The following is a 16,900-nucleotide window of genomic DNA, read 5'->3' on the forward strand; positions in this document are numbered from 1 at the left end:
CCCTCTTTGTTCCTGGCTTCTTTCACTCTGGTAATGCCTTTGAGATTCCTCCATACTGCTGCTTGTGTCAGACATTTCTTCTCATTGCTGAACAGTATATTCCATTGCATACCACAGGCTTCTGTCTATCCACATCTTGATAGTCATTTGGGTTACTTCCAATTTGGAATTATTAGGAAGAAAGCTGATGTGCACATGTGTATACAAGTCTTTGTATGGACATCGGCTTTTATTTCTCTGAGATAAATGTCTAGGAATGAAATTGATGAATTGTATAATAAATATATGCCTAATTTTATAAGAAACTGCCCAACTGTTTTCCAAAGCGGTCGTGCCATTTTACATTTCCACCAGGTACTGTTAGTCTTTTTCATTTTAATCATTTTAGTGGATGTATAGTAGTCTCTCATTGTGGCTTTCATCTGCATTCCCTTGATGACTAGTGATATTGAGCATCTTCTTTTTTCAAGATTTTTTTTTTAATTGGGGAATTGGGGGATGGGAACAGCACTGGGGAATTGGGGGAAGGGGAACAGACAAGTTGCTGTCCTATTGTTCTTCAGTCTAGTTGCGAAGGACATCACTTCACTGGCCCATGTCGGTATGATCATTGTGCTCTTCCCCGGTGAGGCAATCGGTTGCTGGTCATTGGTCGGCTGCTCACAGTGGCTCCCAGCAGCTCACACCGGCTGCCGCCCGCTCACATTGGCTGCCAGCCACTCACGTAACTCACGGCAGCCCACTGCAGCCCCATTGCAACCTGCGCTGTAGCCGGCGACTCACGGCAGCCCAGCTCCAGGTTGAGCTGTTGTTCATCATCTTAGCTGTAGAGGGTGAGTGTCACTGGCCCTCAATGTGGGATCCTAACAGCAGCCCTGCTGCTCAGAGCTGGCGCTCCCAAGCGAGCTCTTAACCAGCTGAGCCACTCGGCCAGCCCATATTTCTGGATTCTTTATTCTGTTCCATTGAGAGCCAATGACACACCTCCTAGATTACTGTAGCTTTATGGATGAATGGACACTATATCCTCCATGTACATTAAACCTTGCAACCTTGTTCTTGTTTTCAAAATTGTTTTGCCAATTTTAGATCCTTTGCAACTCCATATAAATTTTAAAACTAGCTTGTCAATTTCTACCAAAGGAAAAAAAAAAAAAGCTTGCTGGGATTTTGTTTGGGATTGCTTTGAGATTATAGATCAATGTGGGAAGAATTGATATTTAACAATATTAAATATTCTCTTCAATGAATAAGGTATATCTCTCCATTTGTTTAAGTCTTCTTTAATTTCTCTTAGCAATGCTTGTGGTTTTTATCATACAGGTATTACTAAATTTATCCCTAAGTATTTCATGTTTTTGATACTATTGTAAATAGTATTTTTTTTTTTTTTAGCTGAGCCATCCTGCCACCTGTTGGCAGCTCATCAGCTGCTCAGCTCGGGCTGGCAATCGAACCGCTGTTGCTCAGAGCTCAAACTCTTGAGCGAGCTCTTAACCAACTTAGCCACTCGGCCGGCCCCGTAAATAGTATTTTTTAACTTTAAATTTCCAAATGTTTATTGCTAATTTTTATATATTGACTATATGTCCTACATCCTTACTAAACTCACTTGTTGGTTCTAATAGGTTTTTTAAAATGTTATTTAAAAATAATTATTCAATAGCCACAATAAATAAAGGCAGTTTTGTCTTCTTTTTCAGTCTGTATGCCTCCTATTTATTTTACTTGCCTATTGTAGGCTATTGTACTGGCTCAGACCTCCTAATGTTGAATAAAAGTGATGAGAGTGGGCATTTTGCATGTTCTTGATTTTAGGAGAAAACATTCAATCTTTCAACTCTACCAATTTTTCTTAATAGCATCTTGTTCTAGTTTTATGGATGGTAGGGTCTTTTTCTTTATTGGAGAATATCAATTATAGGGTTGGATGGTTTGTTTAGATTTTCCATGCTCCTTGCCTTGTTGATTCTGCCAATTTTTTGTTGTTGTTTGTGTTGCTTGAGTTTTGTTTTGCTTAGTTGTTTTTGTTTGTTTTGCTTTGTTTTCTTATGGCTTTTCTCAAACGAACTTATGTCACTTGTCTGATTGTTCATATGTGAGAGTGACGTACTGCAGACTGCTGGTTAGTCCCCAAATCCTTTCTTTCTGGCTAATTGGCTGCCCAACTAAAGAATACATTTTCCAGCCTCTTTTGTGACTAGATGAGGTCATGTAATCAAGTTTGAACCAATAAAATGGAGCAGAATGTATATGTGCTGCTTCTGCCTCATTTGCTTAAAACAAAATCGCCGCCCTGAATTTCCTCCCTTTTCCCTTCCTGCTGGAACACAGATGGCCCACAGTTAGATGAATACAACCTTTTAAGGGCTGGCAAACCAATGCAAGGAAAGGAAACTAGGTCTGTAAATGACCTGTGGAACAAAGAAATTAATTTGTATCTTTTTAATTTTTTGTATTTTGGAATCTCAGTACAGCAACTTAGACTGTGTTCTAACTAAAATCCCAAGCAATACAATCATTGAAACACTGGCTGGAAGCTTTGCATGCACAAGTGCTTATCCTGGGGTAGCTTTCACTCTGAGGTAGCGGCTCTCCATATGTGGTCCAGGTAACCCTGAAGGTCCATGAGACCCTTTCAGGGGCTACTTGAAATCAAAATTATTTTCATGATACTACTAACTCATGACTTAACTCTTTCACTCTCATTCTCTCCTGAGTGTACAGTAGTCTTCCAGAGGCTACACGACCTGTGCTAGCACAACAGAATGAATGAAGAACCCGAGATTTGCGAAAGTATAAAACCATGCCACTCCTCTCATCAAATACTTATGTTTGGGGAACCATAGTTATTTTTCATAAAACTATGTTAACACATAATGAGTTTATAATTGCTATTTTTAAATGAGTATTTTTAAATTTCTCATTTTAATTTTGAATATACATATATATGATTCATATTTTAAATGCTCTTTGTGGTACTTAATAAGTTTTAAGAACATAAAGGGATCATAAGATCAAGAAGTTGAAGAACAATTGCGCTAGGGTGACCTGCTCGGGCTTTTCATTGGCGATCATCCAACCATCAGAATCTCTTGGTTTTTCCCTTGGGTTGGTGGTTTTCCCCACGAAAGAATTATCCACTCTCCTGCTTAGAAACTTTCAGGGACTTCTCACTGCATTTAAAACAAAACTTCTAAACAAAGCCTACAAAATCTGGAACTTGCTTATTTCACTGTTGCAATCTTGTGTAGCTCTCCCATTCACTCATTATGCTTTGGCCACATCAATCTTCATTCGGTTCCTTTGATGGATGAAGCTTCTACCTGCCTCAAGGCCTTTGTACTGTAGGGAAACGGCTCCACCATGATGCCCTGCAACCTTACACATCTCCACATAGTCCACTTAGGCAATGCTGGAACCTCAGCTGAATCTAAGTCTTGGCGGAATGTTTTGTGATCTTTCTGGGACACAGGAAGGCTTGCAAGGAGCTGCTGCAAGGCCATTTGTCACTCACTTCCCTATCTACCAGAGGAGTTGCCATGAGTCGGTTTCTCATAGCCTCTGGGTCTGATGGGGTCTGTGGCTTTCTGTCACAGCCCGCTAAGGACACAGCTACAAACTCTAATACTCTTTAACGACAGCAGGCCATTGGCTCCTCAGCAACAGGGTGTCCTAACATCTGTGTCACAGCCATCTGGCCCAATTCATTTCAGCATTGAACCACACAAGGGCCCCTAGGAGCTGGCACCTTTGGCTACTCTTCCTTTTTCAGTGTCTATGTAAGTAACAAACTAAATGAATCTAAAAAGGGCTCCTTGTCCCTTTACCAGCCACATCTATCAGTTGTGCCTTACCTGTGCCTGACATGTGCATGCTATTCCCTCTGCTTGAATGCTCTCCTCCCACCTCACCAACATTTTCCACATCTCATTTCTTTAGATTGTATCTTAAACATCACCTCCTCACAGAGGTCTCCTTGACCAGCTTGTCCAAAATAGACCCCTTTTGGCAGACACACTGTTGGTTGCAATTCTAACATCCATTCTCCTTTCTATCCTGCACCTTGTTAACAAGAACCCCAATTTTGATGTGTTAAGGTTTAGGTGGCCATGTGGTTGACTCTTGATTTGTTAAGTTCCGACATGACAGTGCCATTCCTTTGCCAATGACTGGTCTAGAAATGGGCAGATGATAAAATTCGGCCCAACAACACACAAGGGGATGTCTGGTGGGTGCTTCTGGGAAACCTCACTCTTATAAAGGGACCCAAAAATGTAACATGCCCTTTTCCTGCCTTTTGGCCTTTGGTTATTGTTGTGTGAGAACATTAAGCTTGAACCTTCTGCAGTCACCTTGTGCCCTTGAGGGGACAAGCACGAGGACAAAAGTCAACACCTGAAAATGGCAGAGCTAAAAGATGGAAAGACTCTGCATCATGGATGGCCTTTGTGAGCACTAAATTAACCAAAACCCCAGAGCTGCCCTAACCTGGGACTTGTTGTTTGACATAATGTATTTCCTTATTGCTTAAGCCAATTGAGTCCACTTTTCTGTTACTTGCAATCAAGACCTCCCTTATTAATTCACGCATATCCCCAATCATCTAACATGATGTCTGGAATATGATAGGGCTGCAATATATGAGGTCAGAAAATTAAGTTCATGAACTCATCCTAGAAAAAGTGCTACCTACCTCATTGCTGGATATCACTTAGTCACCTTCGAAGCACTCCCCTTGGGAAGCTATGCACCGATGCCACTGCCTAGTCCACCTTCAAACCAGTTTTGGAACTCTTTTTCTGGAATGGCCATCAGAGCTGTCATATTACCCTTGATGTCCTGAATGTCATCAAAATGTCTTCCTTTCAATATTTCCTTTATCTTCGGGTAAAGAAAGAAGTCATTGGGGGCCAGGTCACGTAAATCGGGAGGGTGTTCCACTACAGTTATTTGTTTACTGGCGAAAAACTCCCTCCCAGACAGTGCCATGTGAGCTGGTGCATTGTCGTGATGCAAGAGTCACGAATTGTTGGCGATAAGTTCATGTTGTCTCACTTTTCCATGCAGCTTTTTCAGCACTTCCAAATAGTAAACTTGGTTAACTGTCCAGTTGGTACAAATTCCTAATGAATAATCCCTCTGATATCAAGTTTCCAAACTTAATTGCCAGGCCTGTATGTGTGTTAAGTGAATGAAGAAAAAGAGATGTTCTACAATTGTTTGCTTTAATTACTGCCTTCCCATGTTGGCATTGAGCCAGGAAGTAGAATCAACCTTTGGGTATTACTTACAGAGCACCCATTCCCACAGCTTGGAAGAGCACAGGCTATGGTATTAGACCTATCTGCCACTTATGAGCTGTGTGACTGTAAGCAAATTATTTGACTTCTCTGAATCTCGATTTCCAAAAATAGTGATATGAAAACAGGGTTAAGTATTTATGAAGCAAGTGGCCCACAGTCAGTGTTCAAGATATATTTGTTCTTATCCCTAGTCTGCACACCTGACTGGGAAAAGGAACTGAAGGGGAAAATGCTCTATGTAGCAATGAACTGGACTCACTCGTAGAGCATCTGATGCACTAATGCGGCTCTACCCCTAATCTTTGCCTCATCACTTGGGAATCAAACTATTCCCAAATACCCTTCTCAGTATCCTTATCCTTCATCCTTCCCATCTCTCCATCTACAACTAGCCCAGGTCTACACAACGCTCTCATGTCACATGAGCTTTTCCCATTGCCATTGCTTCCCAGGACACAATTTGGGGGAGTGGAACGAATATAGGGTTTAAACCTAGAAGATCTGTGTTCCAGCCCAGTCTGGCTCTAACTAGATGAATGACCATGAGTAAGTCATGTAGCCTCTGACCCTCAACTTCCTTATCTGTAAAATAGGGTTGATGAGTTGTAATCATGCTCCAGTGGGATACTCTACATACACAGACTTGAAAATTATAAAACATTATACAAAAATTCGTTTTTAAAAAAATATTTTCAGCATTCCTGCTAGTGAGATTAGAAGCAAACAATACGAAGGCTATTCTTGCAGGATTCTGGCCACAGCCTGCCTAACCAGCCACTTCAATGCCCTGCATTATTCATTCATTCAGCAAATACTTATTGTGTTCGCCCCCTGTATACCAAGCACTATTCTATGTTCTGGGACTAGAATTAAAGTTTTAGTTCTCATAGAACATGCACTTTAGTAGTCTGGGGAAAAAATTGTGATTGGTTAAGGCAAACTCATACCACCTGGAGAGTGCTGCCATGGATATCTCTGGTCATTTGATTTTTCCAAGTGGGGACAAAGAAGGGGGCCAGAGAGGAGAGAAGAGAAATGCAGGAAAAAAGAAGTTGAAAGAATCCAGTCCTACTAGAATCCAGAAATGGGCCAGGTTTCATCAAAATTAAGTGTCCATACACAACTTAGGTAGTATCCCAGCTAAGAATGCAAAACCTGAATCTAATCATGAGGAAACATCAGACAATCCCAAAATGAAAAACATTCTTCTTCTTCTCTTTAATGTACTAAAAGACAGGAAGGCTGAGGAAATTTTTCATATTAAAGGAGACTAAAGAAACATGAGAAATAAATACAATTCCTAATGTTAGACTGCATCCTGTATTCCTGTATGGCGGGGGTGTGGGGGGGTGCTCTATAAAGTTCATTATTGAGTCAATGGGCAAAACTAGAGTGCAGCAGGTAGGTTAAAGTTACTCAAGTTATATAAAAGGATGTCCTTATTAGAAGAGAGAAAGAGAGAGAGAATGAGGAGAAAGGAGGAAAGAAGAGAGGGAGGGAGCAAATGATAAAGCAAATGGAGCAAACTGTTAGCAATAGACGAACTGGGATGCACGTGAGTTCTTTTTACTATGATTGCTGCAACTCTTCCAAATAAGACGTTTTTTAAAAAAATGTGTCCATGAGACCTGGACTCTAAATCAAGCCCCTTTGCTAAATGGGTGCTTGACCCTGAATGAATCCCTTCTTCTCTCTGGGCCTCGTTTTCCAGCCCAGATGCTTTCTAAGGTTCTCTCTGGCTGTGGCAATCAACATCCCAGGACTCTGAGGACGTTTCCAGGCAGGTCCGTGAATGAAGGCTGCTCCGCGGTTTCCTTCAAGGTCTCTCACCCCGCCAGTTATTTTACCATAGCTTTCTCCAAGGTTCCCACGCATGCTCTTTAATCAGCTGTAAACCTGCCCCAGCCCAGCTCTGCCACCAGCCGCAGGCCCAGCCGCTCTTTCGGAAGGCAATAGGGCCCATATTCGGGGAGGATCTAGCATCAGTTCAAGACAGGCACGTGCATTTATCCCCAAGGAACTACAGCCCCCAAAAGGCGTTGCGGCAAACTGTCGGCGTTTACCACCAAAGAGAAAAGGCTTTTTAGCGTGGGCTAGCAGCTGCATGACTGCTTGGGAATTGTAGTTCATCTGTGAATTACCGAGCAACCAGGATATGGCTGCAAGCCACACTTCCCAGAATCCACAGCGCTCTTCTAGACCAATCGGAGGCGCTGATCTTGGAAGGAGGGAGGGGGAAGAGGAGGAGTTGCCGGGCGCGTGCGCAGTAAGTGTGGCTGTGGAATTCATGTGGAGGTCAGACTGGAAGCAGGTGAGAATGGAGGGGGATGGCTGCGTCCGTATCTGGCCAACTTTGCAGTCCCTCTCTGCACTCTTTGTCGCAGTTTGGGCTAGCGGCGTGCATGCGTGGTTCCGCTTCGTGGGAAAGGGCAAAGAGGGGGAGCCCAGGACGAGCCAGGAGTTGCGTAGAGTAAGGAAGGTGTGTATGGGGGCAGGGTGAGGAATAATCCAGAAGCTATTAGAAATGGAAGAGCTCAGTGGTAAGGCCTGGGCGTCCTGGCCTTGGGAAAGGAATATCTAAAGGCACGAGGAAAGACCAAGGTAGTCTGGGAATGAAGGAGGAAGGATTTGAGGCAAGTTGACGACGGCCAAGGGGCGGGGCATTAAAAAGTTAAAGTGCTGGAGTGGATTCTCCTTAGGTCAACCGTGCTCCCGCCTCAGGCCCTCTCCCACGTGTTCTTTGTTATCTTGGACTCAGAATGTCATCCAGCTCTTGCTTCCATAATAACAGGTCATTCTTAATACCTGATGTTGAGAAGCTGTATGATGAGTTAAGCTGAGCCTTCTGGAGTTAGGACCTCTGGGTTCTAATCCTGGTTGGGCCACTTACTAGTAGCGTGATCTTGGGCTCCTCGTGTAACCTTTCTGTGTGCCTTGTTTTCCTCATCTGTAATAATCTACTTCATAGGGGTTGGAGTGAGGATTAAATAAGTTGCCATTAGAAGACTGATACAAAGGTTGGCTATGATTGTTATTTTTGCTGTGGGAATCACCAAGTCGTGCATTCTTTGGTTTATTGTTCCGAACCAAAATTGCACAGAACCAGCCACACAGCCTCTCTCTTTGGGGCCTGCTTGTCCAGAAAATGGGAGGGTGGTTTAGGGTGGTGCTAAGTTCCCTATGGATAGCGAGTCCGTGCCTTGTTCCCGTTATTAAACCAAGTGCTCCAGACTCCCTTTCTTAAATGATAGAAAAAGAAAAAAGCAAAGGAATTGATACTACAGTTTTTCAAGCTATTGATACTACAGTTTTTCAAGCTATAGAGTGTTATCTGTTAGATGTCTTTCTTTCATTGGATGATGTAGAGCGCTCAGGAATGGGGAAATAAATAAATAGCCAGCTTGAGAAGTGAATATTGTGAAACAGAGTGCTTTCTTTGAGGATTTTGGGATCAAGTTGTTTTGTTTTGTTTTTTTACCCCCTTAGGTGTGAGGGGGCCCAGCAGAAGGAGACATGACTGCCAAAGTGTTTGAGTCCATTGGCAAGTTCGGCCTGGCCTTGGCCGTTGCAGGAGGCGTGGTGAACTCTGCCCTGTATAATGGTGAGGCACTGAGGGGTAGTGGGTCACTGCCCTTTGCTGGAGGATTTCTAGAGGTCTGCACAGCCCATGGGATCCTCCTGATGGTAGTGCTGCTGTCTGTGAATGTGTTTGGACCAACAGGACTCACCTCCTGCCATCCCACACTGTATGGTTGCATTGTCATCAGAGCCCCTGTTCTTTTAGTTGTAGGTTCTCTCAGAGCCTTTATTCACAAAGAGCCTCCCAGCCTGGTTTCTGGTTGGATGTTTCCAGCTGCTCTTGTTCATTTGAAGTGATGCTGCACCACCCAAATGCTGCAGCAGTGTTGGGATTTCACTGGCTAGCTGAAATGGAGATCTCATTTGTTCTCTTCTGCCTGATGTGTGGAATAACTAACTCAGCAAGGGCTTTAGACCTGTGGTGACCTTGTCCTGAGCAGGAGTTTTTGCTCTGCTGCAGTTAGGTCATTGCAGAGAAAATACCTTTGAGACGCGTAGCCCAGCTTTTAGCACTTTGACAGGGGTTTAAGCTGGCTTTTCTTCGACTTTGCTGTCTGACCTTATGCAAGTCACAGCTTCCTCGTTGGTCAAGCAATGGGATGGAACTCGTTTATCTCTAAGACCCATCCTACTGTGATATTCTCAAACCTTCACTGTTGGAAAGCAGTAGTGGATTGACCCATCTTGGGTGTGACGTGTGTGATGTCCAACAAGAGGAGGATTAATTTCAGAGTGAAGATGTTTGGACCAACTGTGATGTCCAGAAAGGCAGAGACAGAAAGCAGCTGATCAGAAAAGCCGGCTTGGCATACATGGCACAGCTTTATGCTCTGATCTTTTTGGCCACCACTGTACAACCGGACAGTAATCACCATCATCAGTTTCTCTCTGAACCAACAAGACAGCTCTATAGCCCCTCGAAACCTTGGAGAAAACAAGCCATTGGAAAGAAAGAAGGGGACCTTTCAAATTTTAGGATTCCCATAATGAGGGTGCTGCTTCTGGGAACACTGGGTTAAATTGGAACCAGGTTTCACTGTGGTAACAGTGAAGATTTGGAAAATTTTAGAAAGAAGTTTTGGGAGATGATTTCTGGAAATGTGTTGGAGAGAGTTTGGGGATGGGGTGGTTAATCAGAAAATCAGCAGTCAGTTGTTTCAAGGAGAAAGGAAGCTGAGGAATAGATCCTATTACCGAAGTCCTTGGAAAGACACATGGAACAGGAAGTGATTGCTTAGTTTTGTAGCTATTTAAAAGCCTCTAGGGACCAGAAGTGCGGGGAAGGTGGAGCAGGAAAAGGGAGATTTAATAAATGAACAGAAAGCATCAGGGATCTTTCAAAGGCATAGTTCTTTTGGTTAAAGGGTGAGGGGATTTTCTGACCTGTCGTTATTCTTCATTCCTAGTGGACGCTGGGCACAGAGCTGTCATCTTTGACCGATTCCGCGGAGTGCAGGACATCGTTGTAGGGGAAGGGACACACTTTCTTATCCCTTGGGTACAGAAACCAATTATCTTTGACTGCCGCTCTCGACCACGGAACGTGCCAGTAATCACTGGTAGCAAAGGTGAGTCTTGGCTGTGGGTAAGGTAGAGAGGGTGGAAGGGGTGCTGTATGATCGAGAAGAGGTTGAACATATAAGAATTCCTAGTGTGGTGCCCAGTTAGCTCAGGTGGTTAGAGCACAGTGCTCATACACCAAGGCTTCTGGTTCGATCCCCACATGGGCCACTGAGATGTGCCCCCCACAACTAGATTAAAACAACTACTTGACTTGGAGCTGATGGGTCCTGGAAAAACACACTGTTCCCCAATTGAAAAAACAAAAACAAAATTCCTAGCATATTTTCCCTGGAGAGTTTTATATGGATTCATAGAAAGAAATATATACTTTAGATACACACAGACAACCATATAAATTTAGAGAACTACACAGAGATCTATTTCAAGAGTTATACAGTGGTCCAATTTTAGAGAAAGCTTAAGTGCCTTTGCTCCTCCAGTTGACCCTTCCCATTGGTTCTTGTTGCCCGGAGTGACTATATAAAGCAATCTCTAGCCGTTCCATTTGCCGTCACAACCTTGCTTTCCAAGGCCTCTGTTTCCAGCAGCGCTGACCTCACATTGTTATCTCACAGACTGAGACCCACATCCCTGAGAGCAGTCTTCCTGGTGTCCGACACACCACTGGATTCCCAGTCGCAGCCTAAAATGAGTTGCTATCGTTGTTCTCCCTCCATCCTACACGTAGAGGTACACAGGCAGTAAATGGAATAGCAGATGCTAGCTTAGCATTGACATTTCCACACAGCCAGAGGAGAGGGTCACGTGGATGTTGGTCTTTCATCTCGATAACACTCCGTGTCTTCCATGCTGTTCCTCGGCAGCTGTTTGCTTACTGCGACTATGCCAGGCTTTGTACTGGGTCGGAGGGTGGGGGCCATTCAGAGGTGACTAAAGCAGGGGCCCTTCGGAGCTCAGTCTAGCTAGGAAGATGGCCATGTGAACAGGTAGGTACAGTGGAGTGTGGTGAGTATTAGAGCCAAGTGGCCTCTCAGGGAGCAGAAAGGAGAGCTGCTAGTTCCCACGGGTGGCTGGGGCAAGCTCCTGCGAGGAACTTAGGTCTAAGCTGGAGCTAGAGTCTGAGCCGTGCATTGGGCAGAGGTGGAGGGAGGGTAAACTGGTATTGTATAATCTGTCCTGTATCTTCTGGCCAGCGAGAGGAAGGCGCCTCCTGTGAAGGGTCTGACTTGCCTGCTACAAAGAGGAAATCAAAGATAGGGTGGGGTTCTTCGAGAAACATCAAAATCTGAACTTAAATTTTGCCTAGATCTAAACTTTCCACCTCTGTGGGCTTTCTTCCTCTACTGTTTTGCAGTTGTTCTGAGGACACATTATGTTCCTATCTTCAGAACTGTTGCTAGGGACTTCCAGAGATCAGGGACTTGTGTGGATACATTTCCCATGTTTCTTGGTGCCTGGTTCGGGACCCTTATCTCATGGGCTGTTGGTCCATATTATTGATGACTGCAGGCAAGCTGTGACAGTACTTTATCTCTGAACAGGACTGAATTGTCAGGGGAAGTTGTATTTCCCTCCCTGGCTCCTTTGACTGGGCCAAGGAATGAGAAGCAAGCTCTAGATAATTCTGATAGCCTCTTAACATCTGTTGAACATTGATAGTTTTTATATCTGTCTTCTCCATCAGTTTCCCCCAACGTGCCTGGAAGGTAGATGAAATCATCCCCATTCTTATAGATAAGGAACAAAGCCGAAACTGGCTAAGGCTTAGTGAGGTCACTTAATTAGTAAACAGCAGAGTGGGACGGTAGCCCAGGCCTTTGGACTGCTGGTTGAGTCCACAGTGGACTGTTCCCTAGGCCCACGGAAACCTCACTGAGGCAGCTCCTGTCTTGGACCACGTTCACCAGGCCTTGGGAAGGCCTCATTATAGAGTTCTTGGCATTGGCCTGTTTTCTTAAATTACTCAGTATTTGGTCGAAATATCCCACAGCACCTACTGGACATATAATCTTAGTTGCTTGTATCAGAGGGCATTCAGGACATTACTGGAAGGCCATCATCTCCAGAAACCTTTAAGAAGCTCCTCACTGGTGCGCTGCTGGGTTCCCTGTCACAAGGCAAGGAAAGCAAGCCTATGTGCTCCTTGCCCTCTAGGGTCTTCTCATCAGCAACCTGACTTAGATATTGTAGCACATGGAGGGTAGGAGAGGTCATACAGGAGGCCCCTGTGGTTTTCATTTTTAACTCCAGCATTTGTCTTCCGCCCTAAGATTTACAGAATGTCAACATCACCCTGCGCATACTTTTCCGGCCAGTTGCTAGCCAACTTCCCCGCATCTACACCAGCATCGGAGAGGACTATGACGAGCGAGTGCTGCCATCCATCACTACAGAGATTCTCAAGTCAGTGGTGGTGAGTGGACAGGGCCTCAGCCCCAAGCCGAGAGCGCCAGGTGGCAGGAAGAGCTTGGGGGCGTTGGGATGTGACTGGTAGTGTCCTGGCTTTCTCTCTGCTTCCTCGTTATCCTGACGGGGTCCTCTGCTCTCCCTGGGAACCAGGCTCGCTTTGATGCCGGAGAACTCATCACCCAGAGAGAGCTGGTCTCCAGACAGGTGAGCGACGACCTTACGGAGCGAGCCGCAACCTTCGGCCTCATCCTGGACGACGTGTCCTTGGTAAGCTCCTTGGGGAGCCTGCAGGGATGGGGTTTCAGCACTTGTTGAGGTGCCCAGCTCCATTTCCGGGTAGATACTCTTAGTTGCTGCCTTCCACTTTCCTAGATGTGAACCTTGAAAACCCGGAAACTTCTTGATGGATTGAGGCCAACTCCTTGGGTTTGTTTTCAGACTAGCGTTCTTTTATCTCACCTCTGCCACACACATTTTTCCTTTGACTTCTGGCCCTACCCACGGGGGTAACCTAACCATGAGTTTTTTTCATCTTCCCTGATTAGTGAGTGTTCCCTAGCGCGCCCTAGGAAGTGATATCTTGTTAACCATTTGACACAGGAAGAAACCGTCCAGTGAGACCAGAGAACTGCTCAGATAGTCTTTCTCCCTAGCGCAGACCTCCCAGCCTGACCCCTGGGAATTTCCTAGCTCTTAGGGTCTGAATGAAGCTCAGTGAAGTGAGCTCTGGGAACCCCAGTGAAAGGTGATAGAGTGTAAATGAATAGTTCTGTTCCCCAAAGCTGGGTATGGAGGGCAAGGGACATCTCTGAGGCGTAAGCAATCCTCTTGAGACTGCATATCCGTGTATTTATATGACACTGAATGCTATAACTCAGATGGAAAGCAATACAGGCGGGATAGCATTTCAGATGGAGGAGGTGAGGGGCAGGGTCATGTTTCTAGATTCTCTGGGAAAAATCACGGGGAGTGATTTGTTCAGGTGGTGAGGTAGACTGTTTCCTGTTCAGTTCTCCTGTGCATCGCTAGGGAAAGGCACTATTTCCCCCTCAGCATCTGTGCAGCTGTTTCAACAGTCACGCTCTACAACACCCAGTGCTAGCCGCAGGGCACAGCGCCACCTTGCATCAGTTGCTGGCAGTGGAAGGGCTCGTGGGCTCCCTCTACTGGCAAGGCTCCAGACTGCAGCCATTTGGCTCTGATGAGCAATTCCTCGGGCTCTCCCACTTACTGTTAACCTGAACACCTTGGCTGTGAGAAAATGCTAAGTAAAAACTCAAGGAGAAGCTTGGCATTTTGCTCAACTTGAACCACATAGTCCATTCTAGGGAAATGTGGGCTGACCACAAGAAACCATATCTAAGAGGTGTGAGAATAAAATTAGATTTCATGGGGAATTTGCCGCCCTCAGCTGGCCCTTTTAGAAAGAAACTTTATTCCTTAATTACACATTTCATTTTTCATCTCTCAGGATTGTATTTTCTTCCCCAAACTTTGAACAAGAGGCCAGAAATGGATTAGGCAAAGTAGAACAGCTGCAGTTTAATGGTCAGGAGTGTTAAAAATTCTGGAAGGCGGTGGGACTAGGATTTACTCTTCAGGAGAAATTTTGAGCTACTTATATTAAACCAAAAGAAAAAAGGGGAAAGGAAAGGAAGAAAAGCAGAGGTTGAGAGGGTGCAGGAGGAAATGAAACAAATAGAATTTGATAGCAAAACCAATGCTGTTCTTCCCTTTTCTTCCTTTTAGTAAAAATAAAAAGTTGGGTAAATACGTAAATTATTCCGACGAGGCATTAGGAGTTCTGAGATCCGTTCCCATTGTTTGCAGGATCGTTAGAGACAACCACTTCAGCCACATCTCAGTTACTTATGTTATCGGGAATGGTCTGTGGATAATCAGAATTTTAAACCCTCCCCATAAGCAATAGCTTTACCTGCCTTCTCTTTTATTTAAACCCTTTACCAGAAGCACTCACACATAGGGACTACCATGATTTGCGTCCCGTGTTCTCTCATCGTCTTCCTGTTTTGTGGTGGCGGTGCTGTGAGAAACAATGGACTGGTTAATCCATAAGCACGGAGCATCGGGCTCTTGAATCCCTGAGAACCAGCTGCATCCCTCACTCTCAGGGGCTCAGTTTTCCATCTGGCCTCTCTGGGGGGGGCTTCAAACAGACCATCAAAGGCCCTTGGAAGAGCACTAGTGAGTGGCGGGGGTCCTAGAATCCACAGGGCTCCCCACCTGGGGGGGGGGTGTCAATTGAGTAACCTTCAGTGCCCATGGGCTGTTTTCTACTTGAGATCATTGCACTGAGGGTGACAGAAGGACGTACAGGAGCAATTTGAGCAGCTGAGGATTCTGGGGTGTAAACTCAGTTTGGACACAGATATAGAGGTGGAAGGGTGTTCTGGCCTCACGATGCCTCCAGCTGCTAGAGCCATTCCTGCCCTCTTCCGTCCAGCGGCCATGGGGGCCTCGCAGTGCACTGTCTAAGCAATTACACTGCCTCATCTCGCGCTCCTTCTCCCCTTAGACGCATCTGACCTTCGGGAAGGAGTTCACAGAAGCGGTAGAAGCCAAACAGGTGGCCCAGCAGGAAGCGGAGAGGGCCAGATTTGTGGTGGAAAAGGTGAGTGTTAGACCAGATGGTGGAGCCTCTCTTCTCTTTCTCCTGTGCTCAGCCTCCCTGTTTGCTGGGTGGCCTGGAAATTCATCATCTGTCATCTCTTCTTCTGGGATCACTGGAAGGGGATGGAAGGGACCCTACTCCTGCAATTGGTTCCAGAGTCTTTGGGGTCTAGTCAAGGATATGTAAAGTTATGTTTCTAAATCACTGAAGGGCCGTTTTGGTTTTTTTTTTCTACTTCCCTAAGATCAAAAATACTCCTACAAATAAAAATTGTTTCTCCTGGAATATTTTCAGCTTCACTGAGAAGTCATTTTTAACTGTAGTTACACAGTGAAAGCTGACAGCAGAAAGGATCAAACGTTGCGCCAGATGCCATATCGTCACTGGGTTTTTTTCAAGTGCTAAATCCATCCAGATGTGTCAGAGTGCGATGGGACACAGTATATTTGCATAGCAGCCTGGTCTTCCCGGTCTCTGCAAAGGTGTATTTACTTCTTGCTACCCGCCTCTCTCCTCCACTAGTTCTCTTGGGTTGATATTCTAATCCAAGACCCTTTAGTCCTTAACATCAGGGAAAAGGGGAATATATGGGTGGCTAGCATTTAATTTTAGGGAATGTAAACTCTGCAAGCAGGGACTTTTTTTGCTTTGTATCTGCCTATCTCCAGCGCCTAGAACATGCCTAAGACTGCCTGGGGTTACTAGGTGCCCAGTAAACATCTGTTGAGCAGACAGTCATAGAGCCTAGAAGTTCAGCGATTTCAAAATTGTGTGTTCATTTCAGAGAGGCTTGGTGCTGTACTACCCCCGCGCCTCTGAAGGTCATGCATTGCCGATAGATGTCATCCTATTGAAACGTGTAGGGAAAGCCCAGGAGATCTCATTCTGGGTGCCTGGCTTCCTGGTCAGGAACCACTTTAACTCACAGGCAACTCTAGGGAGTGTCACACACATGCCTGCTGCCCCTGCTTAGCTACACTGGTTTTTGGTGAGTCACTTTGACTTGGGACTGGAGGGAAAGGTGAGCCTGAGGACTGATTCCACCTTTTTTACTCTCCTGTTTCCCTTGGCCTGGGATGCTCCCAGCACAGAAGAGGGCGGCCGGGCTAGGTTGCTATTAATATTAAAGAAGATTTTGAAATAAGATAGATATTTATGCAGCCGACAGAAACGTATCCCTACAGTGATGAGAAGTGGGCGGTACAGGACAGGACGATCGGATGGAGAGTGCTTATTGACCCCATTGCGCAGAGGAGGCAAATCCCCAGAGTTCCTGCAGGAACCAGTGAAGGTGCCTAACCTGGACCTTCCAGGCTATAGCCTGCCTTCCGGGGCCCTGAGGTGTGACCTTGGTCTCTCTCCACCTCCGCTCCCTTAGGCCGAGCAGCAGAAGAAGGCGGCCATCATCTCTGCCGAGGGCGATTCCAAGGCTGCTGAGCTGATCGCCAAC

The 16,900-nt window shown here is 45.4% G+C and overlaps 1 protein-coding gene across 1 annotated transcript in view; it reads left to right on the plus strand.

Annotated features, from left to right (window-relative positions):
* The first annotated feature begins 7,540 nt into the window (after positions 1–7,540).
* The window catches only part of PHB1 (prohibitin 1), a 23,088-nt gene continuing 13,728 nt past the window's right edge, over positions 7,541–16,900 (plus strand). The window contains exons 1-7 of the mRNA XM_019638511.1: positions 7,541–7,617; positions 8,793–8,907; positions 10,292–10,453; positions 12,680–12,822; positions 12,969–13,085; positions 15,355–15,450; positions 16,829–16,894. Of these exons, the coding sequence (XP_019494056.1) occupies positions 8,820–8,907; positions 10,292–10,453; positions 12,680–12,822; positions 12,969–13,085; positions 15,355–15,450; positions 16,829–16,894 (672 nt within the window). The 5' untranslated portion in view covers positions 7,541–7,617; positions 8,793–8,819. The remainder of the gene's footprint in view (positions 7,618–8,792; positions 8,908–10,291; positions 10,454–12,679; positions 12,823–12,968; positions 13,086–15,354; positions 15,451–16,828; positions 16,895–16,900) is intronic.

Source organism: Hipposideros armiger, unplaced genomic scaffold (assembly GCF_001890085.2).
Source record: "Hipposideros armiger isolate ML-2016 unplaced genomic scaffold, ASM189008v1 scaffold_40, whole genome shotgun sequence".
Taxonomy (NCBI): Eukaryota; Metazoa; Chordata; class Mammalia; order Chiroptera; family Hipposideridae; genus Hipposideros; species Hipposideros armiger.